We start from the raw sequence: 23983 nt of genomic DNA on the forward strand, positions 1-23983 counted from the left end.
TGAAAAAGTATAAATAAAATTTTTCTCACACATAAATGGTAAAAATATGCATAATGTATTGAATGACCAAAAAATTATGCACAATGCGTTGTGTTATGCATGCAACAAAAATGAAAGTCGTTTAATAAATAAAATTCAGAGCTTCTAATATTACTGCCAAATAATTTAAGTCAAATCTTCACTATGCATGATATACAGAGCATTGAAACGTTGATAGAAAAAAATCTACCACAGTATACACGTGTTATCAGAAAGTAAAAGAAAGTAAAATGTGAAAAATGTCTTTTCCGAAATTAAAACAGAAGTAAATTCTGGAAGTTATCTGTCCGGTCACTATAATTTTGCCCCCATTAGACCTTGTTGAAAAAAGCAGGACCAATTAATAAACAAGATAAAAAAACAAAAGAAAAAAAAAGATTTCATTTCTGGCCCTTTGATTTTCTTTTTTCTTGATTTACTCGCAAATAATAATTATTACAACCACATGTCGTATTTCTTATGACGTTATTCCTAAAACTAGACATGAACTTAACAAGCTGGATTGCATATATATACATATTTTATATCCTAATAATTATGACATTGTTTATGATATAGGAAACAGATAATTGATGTTTCTAAGAAACAAGATGTTATTCCCCCAAGAGCACAGAAGACGTAGTCCTGCTTTCACAGGAGACAAACACCATCAAATTGGATGAGGAAAGAGAAACACAAGCAGACAGGATTTTCTTGACAAGTTCCTCTCATAAAAAGCTTAGTCCAGAATACGTAAAACTCCAGTTGGGTGTTTGTTTTTGGATTTCTCTTTCTCACAGGTAAAAGCATGCCTCATATTTTTTCAATACATATATGACAAAGAATTAAATTAGGTGTGAAAGCTAATTGAGATAGTGTAAGATGTCTTCTTCAATCTCCTTAATAAAAGACTTGGGTCTTATATTCTCTCTAAGTTTTGCAGCTAGTCCCGGAAACCATTCTGTCTTTTGCATTTAAAGCTTGCCTTATTAATGATGACATATTCAGAGAAATAAAGTGATTGTTTTATAGCTCTCTTATGAAACCCAATGACCCAGTGAACAACCACATGTCCTTTCAAATATTCAAGAAAACTTTGGTATTTATGCCCTTTGCTTTAGATGAATTTCACTTTCATTGACAGCTTCTAGCTGTCTTTCTGGCTCTGTAAAGTCAGAGAATTAATGCTTCTTTTAGATTTCCAGGTGGTGTGGTGGGTGTTTGATATCATCCTATAGCCATTAAAAAGAGAGAGATATTGCGTTTGTGCGTTGCTATCCAAAAAAAAAAAAAAAAAAAAGAAAAACCATAAAATTATGATTTGGGTATGTTTGTTCTGTGTGTGGAAAAGCTGGTAAATGGGTCAGATTATTGAGTTGGTTTTTCCTTAGGTGTCTCATTTCAGCTCCTTAGTTTTGCCCTATTTAAGAATTTTTGTAATTTCTGTCATAAAAAAAAAAAAAAAAAAGCTTTTGAATTTCTTAGGCTTTCATGATGGATTCTTCCCAAAGCTTTGGAGGTGCAGAAGAATGCCAAAGCAGTGAATCTGGCTGGACAATGTATATTGGCTCACCAATTCACGATGATGATCAATACGGTAGTGATTATGCGGACAATGATGACGGTGGAACCAACGATGGTGATGACGATGACAACAGCGATGCTGATCATCACAACGACGAGAATGACAGCGATGATTCCATGGCTTCTGATGCTTCTTCTGGTCCAAGTCATCTTGGAAGGACAAATGGAAATGCTGTTTTCAAGGATAAAGAAGAAGAAAATGATGGGAAATACTGCATCATTGACGAAAAAGCAAAGAAACCGTCAATGGAGAAGATGCAGAGGTCAGCTGAAAGAAGAAAGGAAGAGATGGTATTCATGGGAAGGAAAGCAAAAGCTCCAGTTCAGAATGGTGCAAAGAAGGTACAAAAAACCATTTGGACGGGAAAAAGAAAATAAGATTGTAGTAACTTTTCGATGTGGTTCTTAAACTTTGGCTTCTTAAGTTTTTGGTAGCATTATGGGATAAATTTGCAGTTGAGTTAATTAAGAAAAGTAGTCTAAAAATTTTTAATTAACTATGTATCGCTTTTTACCAAACTTTTTAATATAAGAATTTGTATAACTCAACAATATATGCACAATATGGATGAGAGAAATATTAGCTACAATATATATGCATGCGTATATGACTTTTAGTGGTGTTTATGGATAAATGTCCGAATTGGGATAAGATTTACTATATTATATAATTGACCCACCACCCACCCACCCACCCACGGACACATAGGGATATGCGTTTAACACCTTGAAGTGAGGCAGCTGATTGGAGGAAAGTACCAGGTGAGGTTTAGCTGTATAAATATATATAGTGTCGTGGTAGATTTTGGGTATGTGCAAATTTCAACAACCAGACATTTGATTTATAGAATCTCAACAACTATAACTTAATTGGTGAGGATGAAAACACATGCACCATATATTAATTGGCCAATGAATCATTCAAAATTTCCAATACTTATAAAATTACCTACCGTATGCTTATCGATGCATCATATATAGACATATAGTTTGGATACGATAAAAAAGTTCAATTACTACATATATGAGTAGTGAGACTGTCATATCCTTTTCCAAGTAGAAAGAAAATCTTACTCAACTTTAAAAATTGAATCAACTACAAAAATATTTGACAAATGAGGTTGATATTGTAGTAAAAATCAAACATTCACCCCCCGCCAACCTCCCCAAAAAAAATAATAAATAAATAAAAGTTCCCTCTTACCAATACTTTTAAAATTACCTACCGTATGGTTATGGATGCATTATATATACACCTGCAGTTTTGATATGAAAAAATATTTCATTTAGTACATATGTGAGTAGGGAGACTTGTTATGTCCTTTTCCATGTTGAAAAAAAATCTTACTCAACTTTAAAAATTCAATCAACTGCAAAAATATTTGACAAATGGTCTAGCAGCAAATATCTAACATTCACACCATTGAGATCGCTAACTTGGATTTTCTTGATAGAACATCCATTTTCGGGTGCTTAAAATTAATTGTTTCTGGAGTCTATATGAGTTTAGTAAATGGGGACAAAATAAACCTCATATGCACTATATAATGCATCTTTAAATCTTAAATTCTGAAAGCAATCTACAAGCTAAGAAAAGAAGTTACAATGAATTTCTATTAGGACAATCTCGATTAAAAATTCCTACATGTATACATATATACAATAATTCTCTTCCAAGACATTTTTGTCAAGCATTGTCCAAAAAACGTTCCATCAAATTTGGTGCGACATTCATATAATAATTTCGCATTAACATCAAATGTGATGAGATGTGCATACTGTTGGACAATCTAGACAAAAAATTCCCAGATAATAAAAAAACTATATATATAATTTTAATATGAATGGTAAGTGAGAATTACTACTTGCCTATTTAAGTTTTTAAAATTGAATAATTAATTAAGGTGTCGTCTTTTTCACTTGATATGTTGATTAACATGTTCTTAATTTCTACTGGAAATAGTTTCCACCAAAATATAATTCTCTGTTTCCATATATATGTATATATATATATATATATATTGCCTGTCTTTCATTAGAATATATTGATGGATTATCCATCAGGACTTCACTTATCGGTTATTGAATCTTTTTAAGGGTTGCAATCTATAAATATATTTAAAGTTGATATGAGTCCTAACTTCACTTTGTACTCTTAAAGTTTTAATATTTCACTAAATTTATATGAAACTTAAAATACATTTTTAAATGTTAGCTCATAAAGAAATTCAAGAACTAATAAGTGGGTTCCTAATGGAAAATCTATTAGGACGTTCTAATAAAAAACTGATTATATATATATATATATTGAGAGAGAGAGAGAAAAAGTAAAGAAGTTAGACTCATATCAGATTGATAAGATGGTTGTAGCATTAGGTCTTCTTTTATTAACTTTTGGATTGTTTCAAAGCTAGAATTTAAAAATCAATTAATGATCTATAATAGATATAATTACATATTAAAACTTTAATTGGGAAAAATGAATCTTATACGGACCTTATGAACTTTAAATGCATTTTTAAATCTTAATCATTAGAAAATTTAATAGTTAGTAATGGAAGTCCTAACTGTAAAATCAATAGGTAATTAATGTGTGCTTGGCTATAAAGAGAAAGTGAGCCAAAAAGAAAGAGTTAGGCTTATATAAAGTTGATGTAATGATTTAATATCGAGTTTTCTTTTATTAGCCCTTGAATCACTTTAAATGCTAGAATTAAAAAAATCAATTAATAACCTAATAAGGATTTAGTGTGATATTAAAATCCTATAAGGACCTAATGAAATATAAATATGCATTTTTGAACCACATCCCATAAATTGATCCATTAGTTGATAAAGGAAGTTTCCATCGGGTTGATTTGATGTTAACTTAATTGTGTGTATATATATATATATATATATTTATTTTGATTTAGTACACTACATATCCTACCTTGTATTCCTACTAGGACAATCCAATGGTAAACCCAATTGTTTTCTTGGATAATAACTTGAGCTAAAAGTCTCATTTCATATATATACATATATATGCATTATATATAAATACAAGCAAACTCATATCAGGATGATCTAATAATTTTACCATTAATTTTTTTTAATCAACTATTTAATTGTTTCAAAGGCTAAAATTTAAAGATGCATTTATGATTCACCAATCACCATATCTCTATAGGGTTTATTTTCCTTAAATAGGGTTCTAGTATTTTTTTAAATTCATATTATACCACTAATAGATTTTAAATTTCAATTATTAAATCAATATAAAAACTAATAAAGGATTGATTTAATACAAAAACAATAAGCACAACTCAATTTAGGCTTGACTATATATATATTGATATATATATATATATATATATAAGACTACCTTATGGTATATGACACTAATGTCACATAATATTAAGTAGAGGTAAAAACTAAAAATAAATAATTGAAAAAAATCCGAATGGATTTTTTACAAGCTTTGTGATAATTTAATTTATTATGATTAAATAGTTTACCTTCCAATATTAGATTTTTAATATTAAAAAATAAATATAAATAGAGATATAGTAAATTAATAATGTCATCCATAATTTACTAATTCTATCTTTATGTAATTCACCCTAAGGTGTGCTAATCAAAATTATATGAGTTTTGCTATCTACTATCACTGATGACGACTATTAGGATAAATCTTAATTACAATATTTAATTTTATTATTATTTTATACTTAAATTCTAAAAATAATATGTTTTAATAGTAAGATTTTAAATTGACATATAACACGTAGTTTATATCGGTAATCGTTCATCAACGATGATAAATAGTATTCTTCTAATAGTATATAATTTAAATTTTGATTGCTTTATCACCCATTGGATAATTTCAATAGCTGGTATTTAAAAATACATTAAAAATTTAAGTAAGTTTATATACAAAATTTATCGTTTACTATACCACGTTAATATTTAATTTGCTTTTTTGATTGAAATCTTGCTTTTCACAGTGAGTGATTCAAAGATGATGGCTCTTATTCAAGATTTTTAATGTATTATAAGTTTCAATTATTTTTTAGTAGAGGATATCATAAGTTGTTACTATCTTGTGGTAATTTTAGATGTTCTTTTACTCGTAGAAAAACAAATCGAGTAGCTCATGGACTAGCTCAATTTGCACCATCATTTATATTTTTTGTCATGGATGGAAGAAGGTTCCAGTTGGTTGGTACATGCTGATGTAAACAATTGTTCTGATTCTTCACGAGTTTATAGTTTTCATTCCGGGAAAAGAATAAAAAAAAAAAAAAAAAAAACGAAATTGACTTATTAAAAAAAAAATCTGATTTGTCCTTGTATGAGTGTAAATGAATAGTAAATTAATATTTTGTCATTATTACAGCGTATCACAAAATTAAATAAAAAAATAAAATGCAGCCCAATGACCAAATATATATATATATATATACTTCAAACATTTTATTAATTAATTTTTTTAATTGTGTCAAGAAATTCAAATAAAAAAGCAAATAAAATGCAAAACAATATAAACTTTTAAATATTTCATTCGTTATTAAGGACAAAACAGATTTATTTATAACTTAATTTAATTAAAAAGAAAACTTTTGAATTACTGTTAAATTATGGGGCGGTAAGTGATGAATTTTGAAACCTTACAAGATGAATAATGTTTTAGCAAATTTCAGGAGGCGTCAATGAAAGTTTTCCCAAAAAAAATAAAAGTAACGTCCAAAGTAACAAGAGAGGATTAGTGCTGTAATGCGGAAGTTATGAGAAAGAACAATCACATGAAATATTACAAGCAAAATACCAAGAAATTGAGAGAAATTTCAAAAATAAATCTCAAATATTATTAATCAGCAACCAAGTATCACAACCTCCAATAAAATTGTATTTAGCAACCTAAAAGATCCAATAGTAAAATATACTAAATTGACATAATTAAAATAATCATAAACCAAGATGCAAAAATATTATTTCCTTGTGAATTTAAAATATGTTAAAAGATCATACTAAATTACTCTTCAATTCATCTATATTTGGGATGGTCCAGTCCCTCCATATAATTTATTGCCATGCAGGTTACATAATCCTTCGCATGTGATAGAAATTTTGTCCTTGAAATTGCTACATTATCTTCATTAGAAGAATAATCCTCATTGTAAGGGATGAAATGCTTAACACGGAAAAATATTCAAAGTACGAACATAAGTGAGAAGCTTCAAACAATAAGCATTCAGAGTAAAAAACTATGCTCAATAATTTTCATGTAACATACACTTTTGATGACAGAACTTGCCATATTCACCATCCGGAAATTGATATTCAACCAACACATAATCTCCAACCTAAAAGGGCACATCCAGCCACTCATACAACTCCACATCTGGATAGACTTCCTTTTATTCTACTTCATTTCCTAAAACTCAACTATTCACGCATACGTTTCCTTTACAAATTTAGCATAGTCAAAAGATCATTGTTTGCGAGATCTCTATATTGTATTCCATTCTTTTGGTTACGAAAACAATCTTTTGGTATTGAACACAAAACTATGAAGTATTTAATTGACCATCATGCATTACTTTATGATCGTATTGCCATGGCTCCTTGGGAGAAGATGATATGTATCCATAGGCATCACGTCACACCACGCATTGTCCTTGTAAATTGTTCTAGTTCAGAAATTTACAAGACTTTATTGTGCCTTAGGGACGAAAATAAGGCTAATAATTTTGCCTTAGGGCAAGGTTAAGGTAAGGACAAGGCATATAATCTCTGTGCCGTACCCTCTCGTTTACATATATATAAGTAAAAATTATTATTTTTTACCTTTGTATTTTTCCTTTGTTTGAGAAAGAAAATGACACTACGAAAAAATTCTAAAGTATTGTTTTAAGAAAAATTATTTTTTCTAATATCTTTGATAAATTAAAATTACGAAAAAAATAGAGAAACAAAGTAGGGAATGGGGATCCCCACCCCACCCCACTTTCTTACCTCCTCGTGTGATATATTCTTTCAACTATGATAATCTAAAATAAGCTGATACACCTTGTTACGAATGGTGCAGATTGTATGGAAAACGCTTGTACGAACCTAATTTTTATCGGATTCACGAAGGAAAAAATCAACTATACCATACCATCAGTAATGGTCTCATATCTCCCTCCAGATACTCTTCGTGAAGTGCATCACTTACAGACCACCCCGGGGCCTTTCTCGGACATTTGACATGGTTCCACCTAGGGACTTTCTATCTTATTTTCTAGCAAAAATCTAGTAAAATCTAATTTAGATATAACACAACAGTATAGTTAAAATATTATAATGTAAAAATAATATTATAATATAAAAATCATACATATTAAGTTGATACACTAGAATAATTTAAGTAGAATAAATGGACAAATACAAAATATCAAAAGTGCTAAATATAATTTACACATTAAAACCAGAGTGAAAGAAGAATACATAACATCATCATAGTTAATAGGAAAAGAACAATGCATCAATAATAGAAAAAACATATGAACAATGAAGATGCATAAACATGGCGCACATAACCTGTCAGCTAAGACTTAAATAAAAAGTTTAAAAACAAAACTATGAGACAAGCTCAATGAGTGGATAAAAAAGTATCACTGTTATGATAAATGAAGCAATAAATGCGTCGTACAAAATAAAAAACGACGTATCGTATGGAGTCGCCTAACGTAATGTAATTAAAGCCATAAAACAATAAGTGACGCATCATGAGAGTCACCTATCTTTGAGTTTTTAGCGACTCAGATTGATTTTTGGCGATGCATCATAAGAGTCACCTATCTTTGAGTTTTTAGCGACTCAGATAGATTTTTAGCGACGTACTATAAGAGTCGCCTATCTTTGGTTTTTAGCAACGCATATTGATTTTTAGCGATGCATCATAAAAGTCATCTATTTTTGAGTTTTTAGCGACTCAGATATATTTTTATCCACGCATCAGGAGAGTCGCCTATCATTGATTTTTTAGCAACGCATATTGACTTTTAACAGTGCATGCTAATAATCCACTTATAGCGACGCATTATTTAGCGACGCTTTACCACACTATCACTAAAAATGTATTACGGACTTTTTTTAAAGCATAGCTAAAATATATGAGTTGCTAAAAATAGAAAATTAAAGATCATTAAATATGTTAGGCGACTTTGTTATGCATTAATGCATCGCCCCTTCTTTTTTCTTTTTTTTTTTTTAAATTTTACATTTTTTTTAATTTTTTGAAAAGTGATTAAAATAGTAAAACTATACAAGTAATTAAAATACAAAAAAACTAAAATTAGCTCCATCAAAATAATTAGAATACAAAAATTTTAAATAAATATTTTTTCATGACAAATTAATTATTAGATAAATTAAATATTATCTCATTGACATATTTTTACATAATTTGTAAACTATTGTATTTTTTCATAACAAATTTAATATTAATTAAACTTTCATGAATGCACACTCATTGAGATGGAAGTTGACATCCTCTTGTTGACAATATTATACCCTCATACTGCATATGGAAAAATTAAAAAAGTTATTAACACTTATGTAAAATAAATAAAATATTAATCATTATTAAATTTGTAATTTAGTAGAATATTACCTTTTTGAGATTTGGCAAGGCATATTTCTCCTAATTAAAAATGAAAAACCCATAATGAAGCGGATCAAAAAAATAATTTAATGAATAATAATAAATGTCATAAATATTACTTAAAACATAAATTAATAAATATACGTACCAATTTATTTAAAATATATTGTTTATCCATATCCCCTCACAGTCATTACGAACATAGTCACTCTCACATTTATCATCATTATCATTTTCATCAACACTTGACAATTGTATGGGAAATGGATTGTGAGCCATCGTAGTATTGCCAAGAACATCTTCTTCAACCAATTCTTCTTCAACAAAAGTAAAATGTCGTGGTGGAGTTAAAACAATAGACCATCTCGAATCAAGTTGATCTTCAACATAAAATATTTGTTGAACTTGTGAAGCCATGATGAATGGGTCAGATTATATCCAATTTTATTAAAGTTAACACATGTAAACCCCATCTCATCAACATACTGTCAGCACATGACTCATCATGCTAAATCCATCACTGATAGTTGACATCAAACCCATTCTAATATATATGGCCTTTAATATCCCTAATAGTATGGATTTTCATATTCCCATATTACATGTCAGGACACCGTATGGTATTACAATCATTGGCATTATCCATGCTAAATTTTAAAAATTCATTTACCCCTTTAGAAAAATCAATTTGAGGTTCTATCTTTTGTTGTCCACGATTTATCCATTTCCCTACCAATCTAAGTAGAACAATTTCAAACAATATCACAAACAAATTATCAACAAAAGGAAGATTAAGAAAACCTAGCGAATCTCGACAAAAGCAAGATTAAGAAAACCTAGCAAACTTAACCTTCGGTTATAATGAAAAAATAAATAAATAAAAAATAACCCAACCCACCACATGTCACCGCCAATTGTAAAAAAAAAAAGAAACTCACCAAAACCATGGAGATGAATAAAGAAGAAGCCAAGCTAACCACGAAGGCGACATAGAGAAATCCAGCTTCTAGACCGCAATGCAGGCAAATGGAAACTTAAACCCCGAGATACTCCCACTCTTCAAGTCTTTCTGAGATTGCTTCCAATTCTAACATCTATTAGATAGTGTACTAACATCTATTTTGTGAAAAGAAATGGTATTCAAAGGCCTACGTAAAATTTTAATATGCACCAATAATTTTTAGAAAATGATGAAACATGCGACCCATTTAAATAAACTGTGTCGCTAAAGGTTAGACGTGACAACGGATCAGGCGACGCAATAACATTTTTAGAGTTGTCTTTTTTTTTAATTCTTTAAATTTTTTTTTGAAGTACGATTTATTTTTTGCTTAAACTTGCAAGTCTCTTAAATTATATACTTTTTTTTAACAAACTAGAGTAAACGGCGAAGCATTGTCTTCATATAGCATCGCCTATTCTTTTATTTATGTTTTTTTCACCCTTTAAATAGGATTTTGTACCTTATTTGAGTTTAAAATTTGCATTTGCTTTTAAAATATGCAACTCTCATAAATGTTCCTGTTATGTCTCCAAAATCTTAAGAATAGACGACACAGCTGCATTTAAAAGAGTCATCTTATACTCTAGTATTTAAAATTTATTTTTAAGCTTTAATTAGTTTTTTGAAATTTCATCTACAAATATTTTCATGCGGCATTCCAATGAACATCAATTCCATTGATATAAAAACAAAAAACAATTTTATTTTTTAAGAAAACAGTATCAATGATAGTTTATTTGAATTTAAAATTTATAATAGATTAATTTTTTTTGTTTTATTTTAAATAACAAGCGACACATTAAATGATATATGGATCGCTAGATAATTTAAGCCGACCCATTCTAAAGGGAACAGGCGAAGCATCAATTTAATTCCGAGTCGCTTGTACTTTTTTTTTTTTTTTTAATCAATCTAATTTTCTTACAATTTCAAATAACCAGTGAAAATATTTAAGCAACATAACTAAGTTGGTATTTTTTCTTTTATTATTATTTTTTTTTGATCATATGAATAGGCAACGCAGACGCTTTGTTAAGTGTCGACTGTTGCCTTTTATTTTTTATTTTTAAGATCAATCTGGTTTCTTTCAACTTCAAATAACCAATGAAAATATGTATGCAATATACCTGAGCTGATTTTTTTTTTTTTAATAGATAAAATGAACAAGCAATGCAGACCCTTCATTACACGTCACCTATTCTCATATATATATATATATATATATATATATATATATTTTTGTTTTAATCAATATGATTTTCTTTCAACTTCAAATAAACAGTAAAAATATTTAAGCAACATAACATAACTGTTTTTTTTTTTTTTTTCTTAAAGATATTGGTAACAGGAGATGCATAGTGATACCAAAATCTTTAAAAAAATAAAAAATAAAAACCAGTTCAATATTTTTATTGGTTATTTGTAGTTGAAACAAAATTAGATTGACTAAAAGAATTAAAAAAAAAGAAAAGAAGAAGAACAAGCGATTGTGCTTCGCCTATTACCAATATCTTAAAGAAAAAAAAAAAACAAGCTCAATTATGTTTCTCTAATATTTTCACTGGATATTTGAAGTTGAAATAACATTAGATTGATTAAAAGAATAAAAAAAAAAAAAAGATGACGCATAATGAAGCTTGTGCGTCCGTCTATTGGCTCGACACGTGGCATACTCTTAAAACTAACACGTGGCATGACCCAGAAGCCGACACGTAGTGCTCTTATAGCTTGACATGTGTCACCTGTTACAGGTTGACACGTGTCTGTACTCATTGCGCGACACGTGGCCATCTTTTATTGGACACGTGGTCTTGCAGCAGTTCGCCACTTGTCAGCTATCGTCTCGCCATGTGGCGTTCTCTTGCAGCGACACATGGCATATCCAGTCGGGCTGAATTTCTTTAAGCCTTTTTCTAAACTAGGCTTGGTCTTGGGTTGAACAGTAACCTATTCTAACCACGGGCTGGGCTTTGGAACTAGGCCAGGTCCATGAGAATTTAAAATTCAGGCCCACTAACCCAGAAGCCTATCCAAACCCGTTTTTCCGACCCGTTAACCCATTTTGACCCGTCTTCAACTTCTAGCCTGGTTTTTTCAACCCGTTTCACTGGTAAATGGGTTTTTCGACCCGGTTCACCATTTTTCAGCCATTTTTTATGATTCCGACGAGAGAAAAATGCCGGAAAAAACACCAAAAGGTTTAGAATTTCATGGGCAACTCAATTTTGGAAAAAAAAATTTGATTTAAAACACAATTAAATATTGCCCAAAAAATTTCAAACCCATGGGAAACAAATTTTATACAAACCCATTACCAAAAAAAAAAAAAATTAGATTCAAACTAGGGCATGTAAAATTTATGAAAAATAAATATAAATATATATACATATATATATATATATATATTTTAATATGTAAATTGAGAAATAAAATAAACTAATGCCCATAGCTAAATCTTGCACAGGGTGTGAAGAAAAATATATATATATATATAAATTTTTTTTCTTTTTTTTTTTCACTCGAAAACACAGATCAAAACAACAATAAAATAAATATTCATATCTCCACATATATAAACATATATTTCGGGTTAGTCTTAAGATTATTGGAAATAGAATATGGATACATGTGTATATATGTGGAATAATAACTAAACAAATACAGGAAATAAATAAGAATATAAAATTAGAATTGAAACCTGTATACCTTAGTTTTTATCTGCTTGTTGATGAAAATTGGTTTGAGGCCTGTGTGGTACCACAGTATCCTTAAGACTATTCTCGTCCCACCGGTGCAAGTGTTTTCCAACGGTCGTCTCCCAAGATACAACAAATTCAAAATCGTAGGCAAAACACCACCTGAATTTCCCTCGAACTTTCAGTGTACCTGATTTTTACCATACTCACTAACTAAAATATGCTGAAAACTAATTTTTCTCTAATTTGTCCAGAAAACCAACATGTGTATGTTCAGACAAAAACACTTTTTCTTCTTTTATTCCTTCACCTTTTTTCAAAAAAACTTTTTCAAATTCCAAAAACGATAAAACCCATTATAGCAAGCAATTAAAGCCCACTAATGCAATTTATGGCAAAATCATTCAAACCAAAAAATGTTTAAAATGTTACAATAATTTCATCTTAAAAAAATACAAAAAAAAAAAAACTACACGTTATCCTAAGTTGCTTCATTTTCTTTTTCCTCTTTTTTTTGTTATTTTTTTTTTTGTTTAGATATGTATATTATATACATCAGCCGTCATTTTTTAATTTTACCTATTAATATTTTCAAATTTACTGTTATATCCATCATGAGAAGAAAGTTCTGGATCAATGCTTGAATGATATTCCCGAACACCACATAGTGAACAATCTCATATTTAATTTGACTTTTTTTGCTTAATAATTCAAAGGCATATTTCCATGAAGAATCGAGTTTTAATTTTGATTATATTGAGATAAAGGCCTTCCAATTTGCTGCTTGACAAGAATCTTAGTTCTAAAATATGACTTTGGTTTGAAAAAACTTGATGAAGAGTAAGCCACTCGGTTTTAATCACTTTTTAATAAATCATTTTGATCTACATTAAAAGCTGAAGTTTGATATGTGAAGTAGTGATAAAAAAAAAATAATAATAATAAAATAAATGCAAGCATAGTTTCTGCAACATACTATTGAAAAGATGGTAATTTTGTCACCTTGTGCAATATAAAGTTCACTAAGGTTTGCACCTTCTTTCTTTTTTAGCAAGAAATATTTTGTTGAATGTCTTAAAACAATATTTATGTCTATGATTTATATTCCTTTTAATATCTTTTGAATGCCTAAGTTTTGTTGTATTTAGCTTAGGAATTGTCTCTTCCTTGGGTATTGATTTTGTTTTGTAAAATGGCTATATGCTAGAAATTATGTTTCCAGCAACATAGGTCCATTTTTGGTGCTTGCGTATTCTGGGCTTTTAGAACCAGGTTATGGTTTTTGGATATGTTTTTAATAGACATGTAGAAGAAAATATAACAAAAAGCATGATTAGCAAAGGACTTGGGAAGCCTAAGATATGCAGGTTGCAAGTTGGCATAACTGCTGAGATTTCCAGCAGTTATGGTCCACGGGTTTAAGATGAATTGGAGGTCTTACCCAATTCCTTTGGACCTGGTCTTCTCCAGATTTTATTTTTAATATTTCAACATGCCACAAGTCAAAAATCAAGCAATTTGAATGAAAAAATCTCAGTCTTCCATCAGGTCAAAAGAGCTTTATCCAATCTGGAAAGAGACAATTTTTGGAATTTAAATTCTCACAAACCTTTGCCATATTTGTACATTTACATGTGCAACTAATATTTGAATGATTTATTATTAAATTATTGGGTGGGAAATTTTTATTTTGAATTTTAAAATGACTTTATTTGGTCTTACATACACATCACATGTGTGAACAAAGTTTTGTATTTATATATGCAACAAATGAATGAAAAAAAAAAAAAAAAAGAAGAATTAGTGTGCTGTCAAGTGTGGTGTTTTGAACCTTAACATCTTTTCTTCTTCTTCATCTTCTTCTTCTTCCTTCAAAACAAAAACCTTAACAAACCTTAATACCACTATACCAAAAGCAAACACAAAAACCGCTAAACACCAAGCCAAAACTGGATTAAGGTTATGCACAAGACTAATACCTTGTGTATAATTCTCTTGGTCAAGTGAACCCAAAACCACATCAAACTCCAACACATACTATAAATTTATTAGCTTCCCATATAAATAAAGTCCAACTTGGTAGAATGAATGGCAGAGAGAGCCAAGAAGTGAGCGTAAAAATCCTTAGTTTTGGTGGGAGAGAATTTATGGTAAAATTGATATGATGTTGTTCACAATGACTTTATAATAATCTGTTTAATCCAAATTAATTTGAAGACTTTTATTCTTATCAGAAAACATTGTACGTATGAACAAATTTTTATGTTCCCTGGCTCTCACATCTTACAAAGAGATGATCCACATGCCATGTTGGTCCATTTTCTTGTGTGAGGAGAATTTCCGGGAGCATAGTAACCTTTTTTTTTTCTTTTTTTTTTTTCCATATGTGTGTGTATATATATATATAGATATATATGAGAATATTTTTAATGCATCCCAAAAATTAATAAAAAAATAGCAAACCAGCGAGTGCTATAATGATATTTGTTTAATTTTTTATATTAAAATTTTAAAAGTAAACTATTTAATAGTAACTATTTAAATTATTATTTGATATTAAATTTCACTATTAATTATTCATCAATGTGATAAATAGCATTTTATATTTTTCAAATTTTAATATGGAATCAAATTTTAATAAAAGAACAATATTTAATTGCCTACCGATTTTACCCTTTTAAAAACACTAAAAATTCATGTATAACTTCCCATAGGGTTTAAAAGATCAATATTTATATCTTAATATATGGAAAAATCATCATTTACCATTCTTAAAATTGATTTTTGAATAAATTAATTTATCAACCTCTATTTTATCTCTTTATTTCAAAGTGAGTACAAAAACTCTAATTTATTATTTTTATAAAATAATATACAACAAAAAAATTATTTTATTTAACTTTTTAAAAATATTATTTATTAATATACAAATGATTTTTTTAAAGCTTCAAATATTTTAAAACACATGATATAACATGGGCGAATTCAAACGTGGGTGCAATAAGGGTCACTGCCCCTTGCTAATCTCTGAGGTTTACTTATATTTTATATTAATTAATTAATTTAATTAAGAAAATCAATATTTATACCCCAAAAAAAAATCTAGATCGAAAGAAAAATCATTGAGATATTTTAAAAGAATTGTATACATTTATTTTGAATTTAAACCATATTTTTATTTGAACAAAAAAAAAACATTTTTATTATTATATGTTATATTTTATATAAAAAAACTTATATTTAAAGCTGCTATCATAAAATCCTAGCTCTGCCACTACATGGTACAATAGTAATGCCATATTTTTTCTAACACATGATGATGATCCAAACTTAAATGGGTAAATAATGATTTTTCAATCAAACTTTAGAAATGCCATTTTAACTTTTGTACATAAATTTCTGTTTTAAAAATGCGAATAACCTATTTTTATAAGATCATTTTGTTTCCTATTATACTTCTAAATCATTTCATATCTTAAACGTAACCCAATTGAAGATATGAAATTGGTTAATATTGGATGAGACCATTTGATCAATTTTATTTTATAAATTTCCAATCCATCTAATTTAACAAAAACAGTTAAGCTCTATCATTAAAGCACGTGACAAAAACCTAGTGCGTGTGTGTATATATATATATATATATATGTATGTGTATTAGCAATCGCAGACAAACTTCATACTCACAACTAGCACATAATAATAATAATAATGATAACGATAAAAAATAAAAAATAAATTTTCCATCAATTTATGTTTCAAAGCACCATTATTGAAATTTCATGTGATTTATATACATCGTCCAACAAGTTCAAGTTTGATTAATAATCAATGCACATTAATCCTTAAAAGAAAAAAAAAAAAAAAGCATATTTTATATACAATAAGATGACAAAAATAAGAAAGAACTAAGGAATACGGACAGAACCAGAATTATAAGATTGTAATAGCTCAAGATCAAATTCACCAAGTACATTCAGGAAACTCTAAATTATTAAGCAAATTTAATAAAATTATTAAAATTGAAACATCCAAACTAGAACTTAATCAGGAAAAATGACCATTAGTTGATGGGTTTCTATAATTCTCTGAAGGTTAGGTTGAGACGACCTGGACGTAGCCTAGATTCTTCTAGCAATTGAATAGGACCAGAATTTGGTATTATGGAGTTTACAACATTATATACATATCTCGATTTACCACCAAACATCAACACATCTCCTGATTCCAAAATAACTTTGTTTCGCTCGTGCACATCCACGTACACGAACTCTGCCGAGTCACCAAAGAAAAGGATACAATAGGTGATCCTTTACGCAGACTCTCTTTGCTTTCAGATAGATCCTACAAATGAAATTAACTCAAGCTTTTAGGCTAAGCATGCATGAGACCCAAAAAAACAAAAATGATAAACTAAATTATAGTCAACAAATTAATATATATCAACAAAATTAAACATTTTACATATCAATAGCAGTTGGATGAAGACCTGATGAAGAGCAAGTCTTCCAATGGTAGTGTAAAAGTTGACTATGCATACACTTGGAGACAGTGAAGGAAGTATGTCTTCCACATTGGTTACATTTAAGTCCTTCTTAAGATGTGCATGAGCATCTCGGATTGATCTTTTAACCAGTAAAATGTAATCCTCAGGAATATAATGTGCTTTACAACCATCAACTGATCTCCAATTTTCGAAGACTTGCGTTTTAGGATCCCAACTCAAGCCAAGACCCATGAAGTGCCGACCATGATTTCCCAATTTATAAAATCCCCCAGGGCCAAGACCAAGCTTCTGGCAAGTTCTAATGATTCCAACCTGTAACATTATACAACCAAAAAACTGCTAAACTTTAAAAAAACGATATAAAATAAAACATCGCATTATACCATGTAAAGTGCAAGATCCACATACCCAGCTTTCTCCACTGGTTACTCACAGACTTGGAATTACAAGTTTTGGTAGCAAGTGCCATATCCAATAACATATGGTATGGTTACTAATTAAGAGCTACTAATGTTCAACAGACAATGCCAATTTCTCAAGTGAAAAGGAGGCTACTGTATATTGATCAATTTCATATCATACCTAAAAGAGACTCGATGGATACAATTGTTAAACCCCTAATTATATTAGGCAAAATATATGCACAAGGTCTAAAATCGTCTAAAGTTGTTCATACTTGGGATTTCAACAAAGCAGCCTTTTTCAAACTTTTTATTTTTATTTTATTATTATTTTTATTATTATTATTCATCTTTTATGGTATTAAAGGTGTTAAAAGGTTTTTAGCATCCTGATAAAGGTATCTGTATGAGTACCTGCTCATCATGGCTGATATAATGCTTCAATAGAACCATCCCCGGCCTCAATACTCTAACTTGGCTAGCCCCTTCTACTGTGTTCTCTGCTCCATTCCAGATTTCCCAGTTTCGTGCACGATCAAATGGTTCCAATCCAACAGAACTTTTGCTTCCAGACCAACAGATCTCAAAATTTCCAACGTTTGAAAAAAAGGCAAAGAAAGTGGCAATCACCACAGTGATAAGCATCAAAACAACTATAATAACAATATAAAACCACCCCCAATATGGACATACAAAATAAAAAAATAAAATAAAATAAGTCGAAAATTTTCATTTATAAACTATCCCAACAACAAATTTGGAAATTGCTGTGAAATTAAATCAACAAACTCTAACACTTTGGAAGTAGTTACTGTTGAAATAGAATGAACCAACGCAAACTAAAAAAGGAAAATTACAGAATTAGCAGTAGTACTTAAATCCCCTGTTGTTGAACTCTTGCTGCGGTTCTTCGTTTGCATGGTTGAAAATTGCAAAATAATTGACACTGAATGGCCGGAAAATCCTGAAGAAACTTCACAAGCACGTTAGAGAGCCGACATTTAATGGCGGGAAAACATTGTAGGAGTGGAGATGGATTGTAGTGAATAAGACTGATAAACTAACATCCAAAGAAAATAATAATTTAAAAAAAAAAGAAAAAAAAAAGTTAACAGTGATATGCTAAAGCATAAGGGAGAGTGGCTAGATGTTTATTATCATCATCATCATTATTATTATTATTTAATTCTAATCTATTTAAAGAAAAACTTAATAGTACCCAAACAAATAACTTCAATATCAGAACGAGCACTTGCAAATTGCAAAATTCCACAACTTCATGGCTAACGATTACATATCTTTATTGGATCCAAAACTAATAAAAATTTGAACACGTATTTATGCAGCAAACGAATTGCAAGCACCAAGCAATGTAACATTAACATGGTGGACATTGACTAATGATGTCATCTTCCATGTAAACCAAGATTCATATTTTTCAGCACACCCAAACCTTTCAAAAATTCAGTCCAATAAATATAAATTCAGTCCAATAAATATAAATAGATGAATTTTCTATTTTGTTTTTTTGGACAAAAACAGAGCAAGAAAAAATTTACCGAATTTCCCCCTCCAAACGCAAGTAGAAAGCGAACCGGCCGTCAATATCTGAAACCCTTGGCTTTAAACTACAATATATCGACAAGGTCGAACGGAAGCCTTTAATGTAGGAATTCCACGGAACAGGTAAACTTTTGGCTTCTTAACCATGAAAACTTGGACTTCTATAATATTGTTGTGTAAAATATCAAGACGTCTAGGATAAGACTACTATTGCATTTTTTAATTTTGAGAGTTAAAAATTGATGTTTTAATTATAGGCGATTAAATAAGTTAAAATCAGAATATTAAAGTTAATCTATATTTTTTTTTTTTCAAAAACAACAATTAGAAAATATAAATTCTTGTACCATTAGATTTTCAAAAATTTATCAGATACTTAAAAGTAGCTTTAGATTCTTTAATAATCAACTTCGAAGTTTTCAAATCAATCTAAAATGAAATCTAAGTTTTCCTAATTATAATATTTGGTTAGTAATAGGATTTTATGTTATAAATTAAAACTTAAAGTTAAATTAAATTTTATGTTATAAATTAAGGGAAAGTTTGCCTTTTTAAAATAAAAATCTATCTAACTAGTCTTCCAAAAAATTTTAAAACGATACGTATATGGTAAAAAAAATGATCCCTTTAAAAAAATCATAAGTGTTTTGATTGTATTGACATTTGATAACGATACTTCATGTGTCTCTCCTCCCCTCCTAGTTTGGATTGGATTATATAGTAGGACACTAAGGAATGAATAGAAATTAGGATACATGGAATATATATATATATATATATATATATATTAATTAGAAATAGAGGCCAATCAAGATTTGGAAACTAATAGCATAATCCCAAAGGTCCAAACCGAAGAAACTAAAAGACTTTGATACAACACGCACTAAAATTGAATGGAGACAAAACAGAGAAGAAACTCACAAAAACAAAGGAATTGGAAAGAAGTCGAAAAGTAGATATGGGTTTGGTTATAGATTTTTTATATAATGGAGCTGTTAGAATTATATACATTTTAATAGCCTAACCTTAGTTTCGTTAGTGTTGTTGCTTCGATTGAGTTGCTTGCTCCGCAAGTAACCAAAAAAATAAAGAAGCAAAAATAAAAAGAATGATATTCAATAAAATAAAATTAATATCTTGTAAAAAAAACTAAAATAAAAAATAAAACGCAAGTAACCAAAAAAATAAAAAAGCAAAAACAAAAAGAATGATATTCAATAAAATAAAATTAATATCTTGTAAAAAAAAACTAAAATAAAAAATAAAACGTACTTTGATTTCTATATTAATATACGTAATTAAACTTGTAAATAATTTACTAAACCATAATGTATGAGTTGAGTATGAACATGACTTTGTTGTTGACTAACCTGCTGACCTAGATATGTTTCTGGCACCATTAGAAACGTGTGAGAGAGTTGCAAAATATTTTGGGCCCTAAATTATACCTCTTGGTAGCTCTATACACTGTGCGTGAGAATGAGTTTTTGTACTGTTTTTTTGTTTTGGAAAAATAGCCCAAAAATTGTGTGCTTATATTCATCTCTTCGGTTTTGTTCATTTCAATGGAAGTGACATACCCATTTGGAAGAACTAAATATTTTTGAAAAATTAAAATAAAAATGATGATTGCATTCAATTTTCTATGCATTCTTATTGACTGATGAAATGACTTGTGTAAATAGTCCGTATCAATTAAGTTGAAAGTGAGTCTTAAATCCTTGTGGAATAAGCCCATTTATTATCACCAATTATATTGCATAAAGGTACTCTTTTTTTTTTTTTTTTCTTTTTTCTTTTCCTGAAGCACCTCTTTTTCGTAACAACTGTGCAATATGCTTACATTACCATACTTTTCAATTCTACATTTTTTTTTTCTTCTTTTATATCTGAGCTTCTTTTGTTTTAGATCTTGGATCTTGCAATCTTTTTGTTTCCTGTGTTATTTGGAATTTGGATCTTGCTTAGTTTTTCTCGATCTGTAATTTTCATGGATAATAATTTTTTGGAATGTTATTTCTTCACATTTGAGCAATGCGGATAGTGGATTCTTAGTTGTGTGGTTTTCTTACATGCATTGAATAGTTCTTAGAAAAATTTCATTACAAATATTATTAAATCTGTGAGTTTTAGCCTTGTTATCACAATTAAGAACTTTGTTATGGCTATGCTTAACTTTAACCATGCACACTTGCTTCTTCCACTCACTTGGTCCATGGGTCCCACGAGTAGGTAAGCATGGTAAGCCTTCTCTCAAGATGGGCAAATGTCCTATAGCCTCTAGAACATCCATCGTGAAGGATGACCTATGGGAAATCAGTCAAATCAAGCTCATGTTTTAGATCTTGAGTAGTATATGGGTAATTTTGCAAATAAGCTTAATGTACTAATAGCTTATGCCCAAAAACAGAAAGCAAGAGCTAATGATCTCACTCAGCTACCTAACAAATCCCTAAAAACTAACCATGTTTATATACAAAGCAGGTCACTAGCTCATAGACAAGAGGGCATAGAGGGTGATTCTCAAGGACTAATTAAGGGAAAAAAGAAGTAGAGTACTTCTCAAACTGCTTATAAAAGGGATAATTTGACACCTATTGTAACAGCTCATGGAAGAGTTGCCAGACCAAGGTGACAACTCATGATGATAAAGGGAGCAAGGAGCACAGAGTTATTATAAGAGTGAAGCATGCTCAACACCTAACAACCTCACTCATGGAGACTTAAGAAACTCTCTTGCCATAAAAAGAAGGATTTGAGCTCTAGGTGAAGAGGAAAAGAAAAGTTGTTCAATTCGTGAAGCCCAAGAGGAGGAAATCAAGTCAAGGAAAAGGAAAGTGAATGAGTATATGGATTTCTTAGTAAAAGACTCAGCTCTTGTCAACATTAGGTGTCATTCATCTTATGTTGCACCACCTTTTACCTGGGAGATACATAAGGTCTGACTTCCTCGCAATTTCAGGTTCCCAGTTATTGATAGGTATGAGGGATGAGGTGACCCTAGTGATCACTTTGGTGCATATTGAACTTGGATGGAGTTAGATGGAGTAGAGGATGCAATCATGTGCAGGACATTTACCTTTAACTTTAGGAGGAACAAGCTAAGATCTGGTTTACTCATTTAGAATCTGATCAGCTCATTTTCCCAGCTTGAAAATACTTTTGTCACACAGTTCTGAGGTGCGTGTCCCCGTAAATAAACCCATGATGCATTTGTTATCCATTGTTTAGGGCATTGATAAACCCTTGCAATCTTATCAATGAACCTTTCACTCCTTCAATGGTGATTCCACTGAGCAAAAGGATTAAGAGGAACTATTGTAGGTTTCATCGTGATTATGAATATAGTACTGATAAGTGTTTGAAGCCGAAAGAAAAGATAAAAGCATTGATTTAATGACATTATTTAAGGGAATTTATCTCTAAGTAAGGAGAGTAGGTAGTGTAAAAGCGACCTCTCCAAAATCACGATAAAAGGGGGACAAAGTTATCCCAACTAGTTCGTGAACCAATCCATGAAATGAGGAGACAATTAGGGGAGATGCAATGGTTGGCAATTCAAATTGAGCTCAGAAATCTTATATGATAAATGCTAAGTTGACCAACGAGTATCATGAGGTTGGCATGATATCGCAACCTACTAAAGAAGCTTGCAAAGAAGCTTTCTCAATTACTTTCACTGATGAAGAAGCTAGAAGGAAGGATTTACCTCCCCCATAATGATGCAATTGTAGTCATTATTCATATTGCAAAGACCAAAGTCCATAGGATGATGGTTGATAATGAAAGCTATATATCCATATCTTTTTATACCACCGCTTATGACAAGTTGAATTTTGGATGCACAAGCTGAAACCTATTTAGTCCTCACTCTATGGATTTGTTGGAAAAAGTATACTCCCTAAAGGATGCATCGAGCTCCCCTTTATAATGGAAGATCCACCTTGTCAAACAGCTATAATGGCCAAATTTTTTGTGATAAATAGCTCTTTAGAATACTTGCCATGACAACAAATGGTGTTGAAGAAGTAATAAGCCTTTTGGAACCACAACTATTTAGGAATTGACACAGAAAGGATTAATGATATGAAAATCTAGGACCTCAACTCGTAAATCTGAGCCAACCTAATCATGGCATTGCATGAGTAAACCTCAATGACTTAGGACCTTAACTCAGAAGAGCTGAGCCAACCCAATCATGGCATTCCACAAGAAAATCTCAATGACCTAAGACATCAACTTGAAAGAGTTAAGCTAATCCAAATGTGACATTCCATGATGAAAACTCAATAGACTAAGAACCTAGCTTAAAGGTGAAACAAACTTAGTAATAACAAAGGCTACAACAAATAAAAATTCCAAGGAAAAACATGCCTTAAGGGGGAAGAAATAAAAGGCATTAAGGAAAATAGAATGTTCTTCCCATTAGCTGGAAAGATTCAAACTTTGATGATAAAGTAGAAATTAGTAATATTGAAATGGTTTTAGTAGATGAACAATTGTTTTTCTTAAATTTTTGTTACATATTATTATTATTATTATTATTATTTGTTTCACTACATCTACTTTTTATTTATT

At 29.9% G+C, this 23983-nt stretch overlaps 1 protein-coding gene across 3 annotated transcripts; it reads left to right on the forward strand.

The window, feature by feature from the left end:
- Positions 1-576: 576 nt before the first annotated feature.
- On the forward strand, positions 577-2208 carry LOC107408497 (protein SOB FIVE-LIKE 2). 3 transcript variants are annotated; one of them, XM_060814724.1, is made up of 2 exons: positions 577-818; positions 1488-2208. In XM_060814724.1, exon 2 carries the CDS (start codon positions 1510-1512, stop codon positions 1978-1980), a length of 471 nt encoding a protein of 156 aa, XP_060670707.1. In that variant the 5' UTR covers positions 577-818; positions 1488-1509; the 3' UTR covers positions 1981-2208. The 3 variants fall into 3 exon arrangements, with proteins under 3 accessions (XP_060670707.1, XP_060670708.1, XP_060670709.1); XM_060814725.1 differs by having other exon boundaries at positions 1504-2208; XM_060814726.1 differs by having other exon boundaries at positions 1530-2208.
- Positions 2209-23983: the final 21775 nt, after the last annotated feature.

This window comes from Ziziphus jujuba, chromosome 2 (assembly GCF_031755915.1).
Source record: "Ziziphus jujuba cultivar Dongzao chromosome 2, ASM3175591v1".
Classification (NCBI taxonomy): domain Eukaryota; kingdom Viridiplantae; phylum Streptophyta; class Magnoliopsida; order Rosales; family Rhamnaceae; genus Ziziphus; species Ziziphus jujuba.

Excerpts from the sequence above, each read along its gene's own strand:
- LOC107408497 (XM_060814724.1), top strand. The coding sequence starts at position 1,510 with ATGATGGATTCTTCCCAAAGCTTTGGAGGTGCAGAAGAATGCCAAAGC.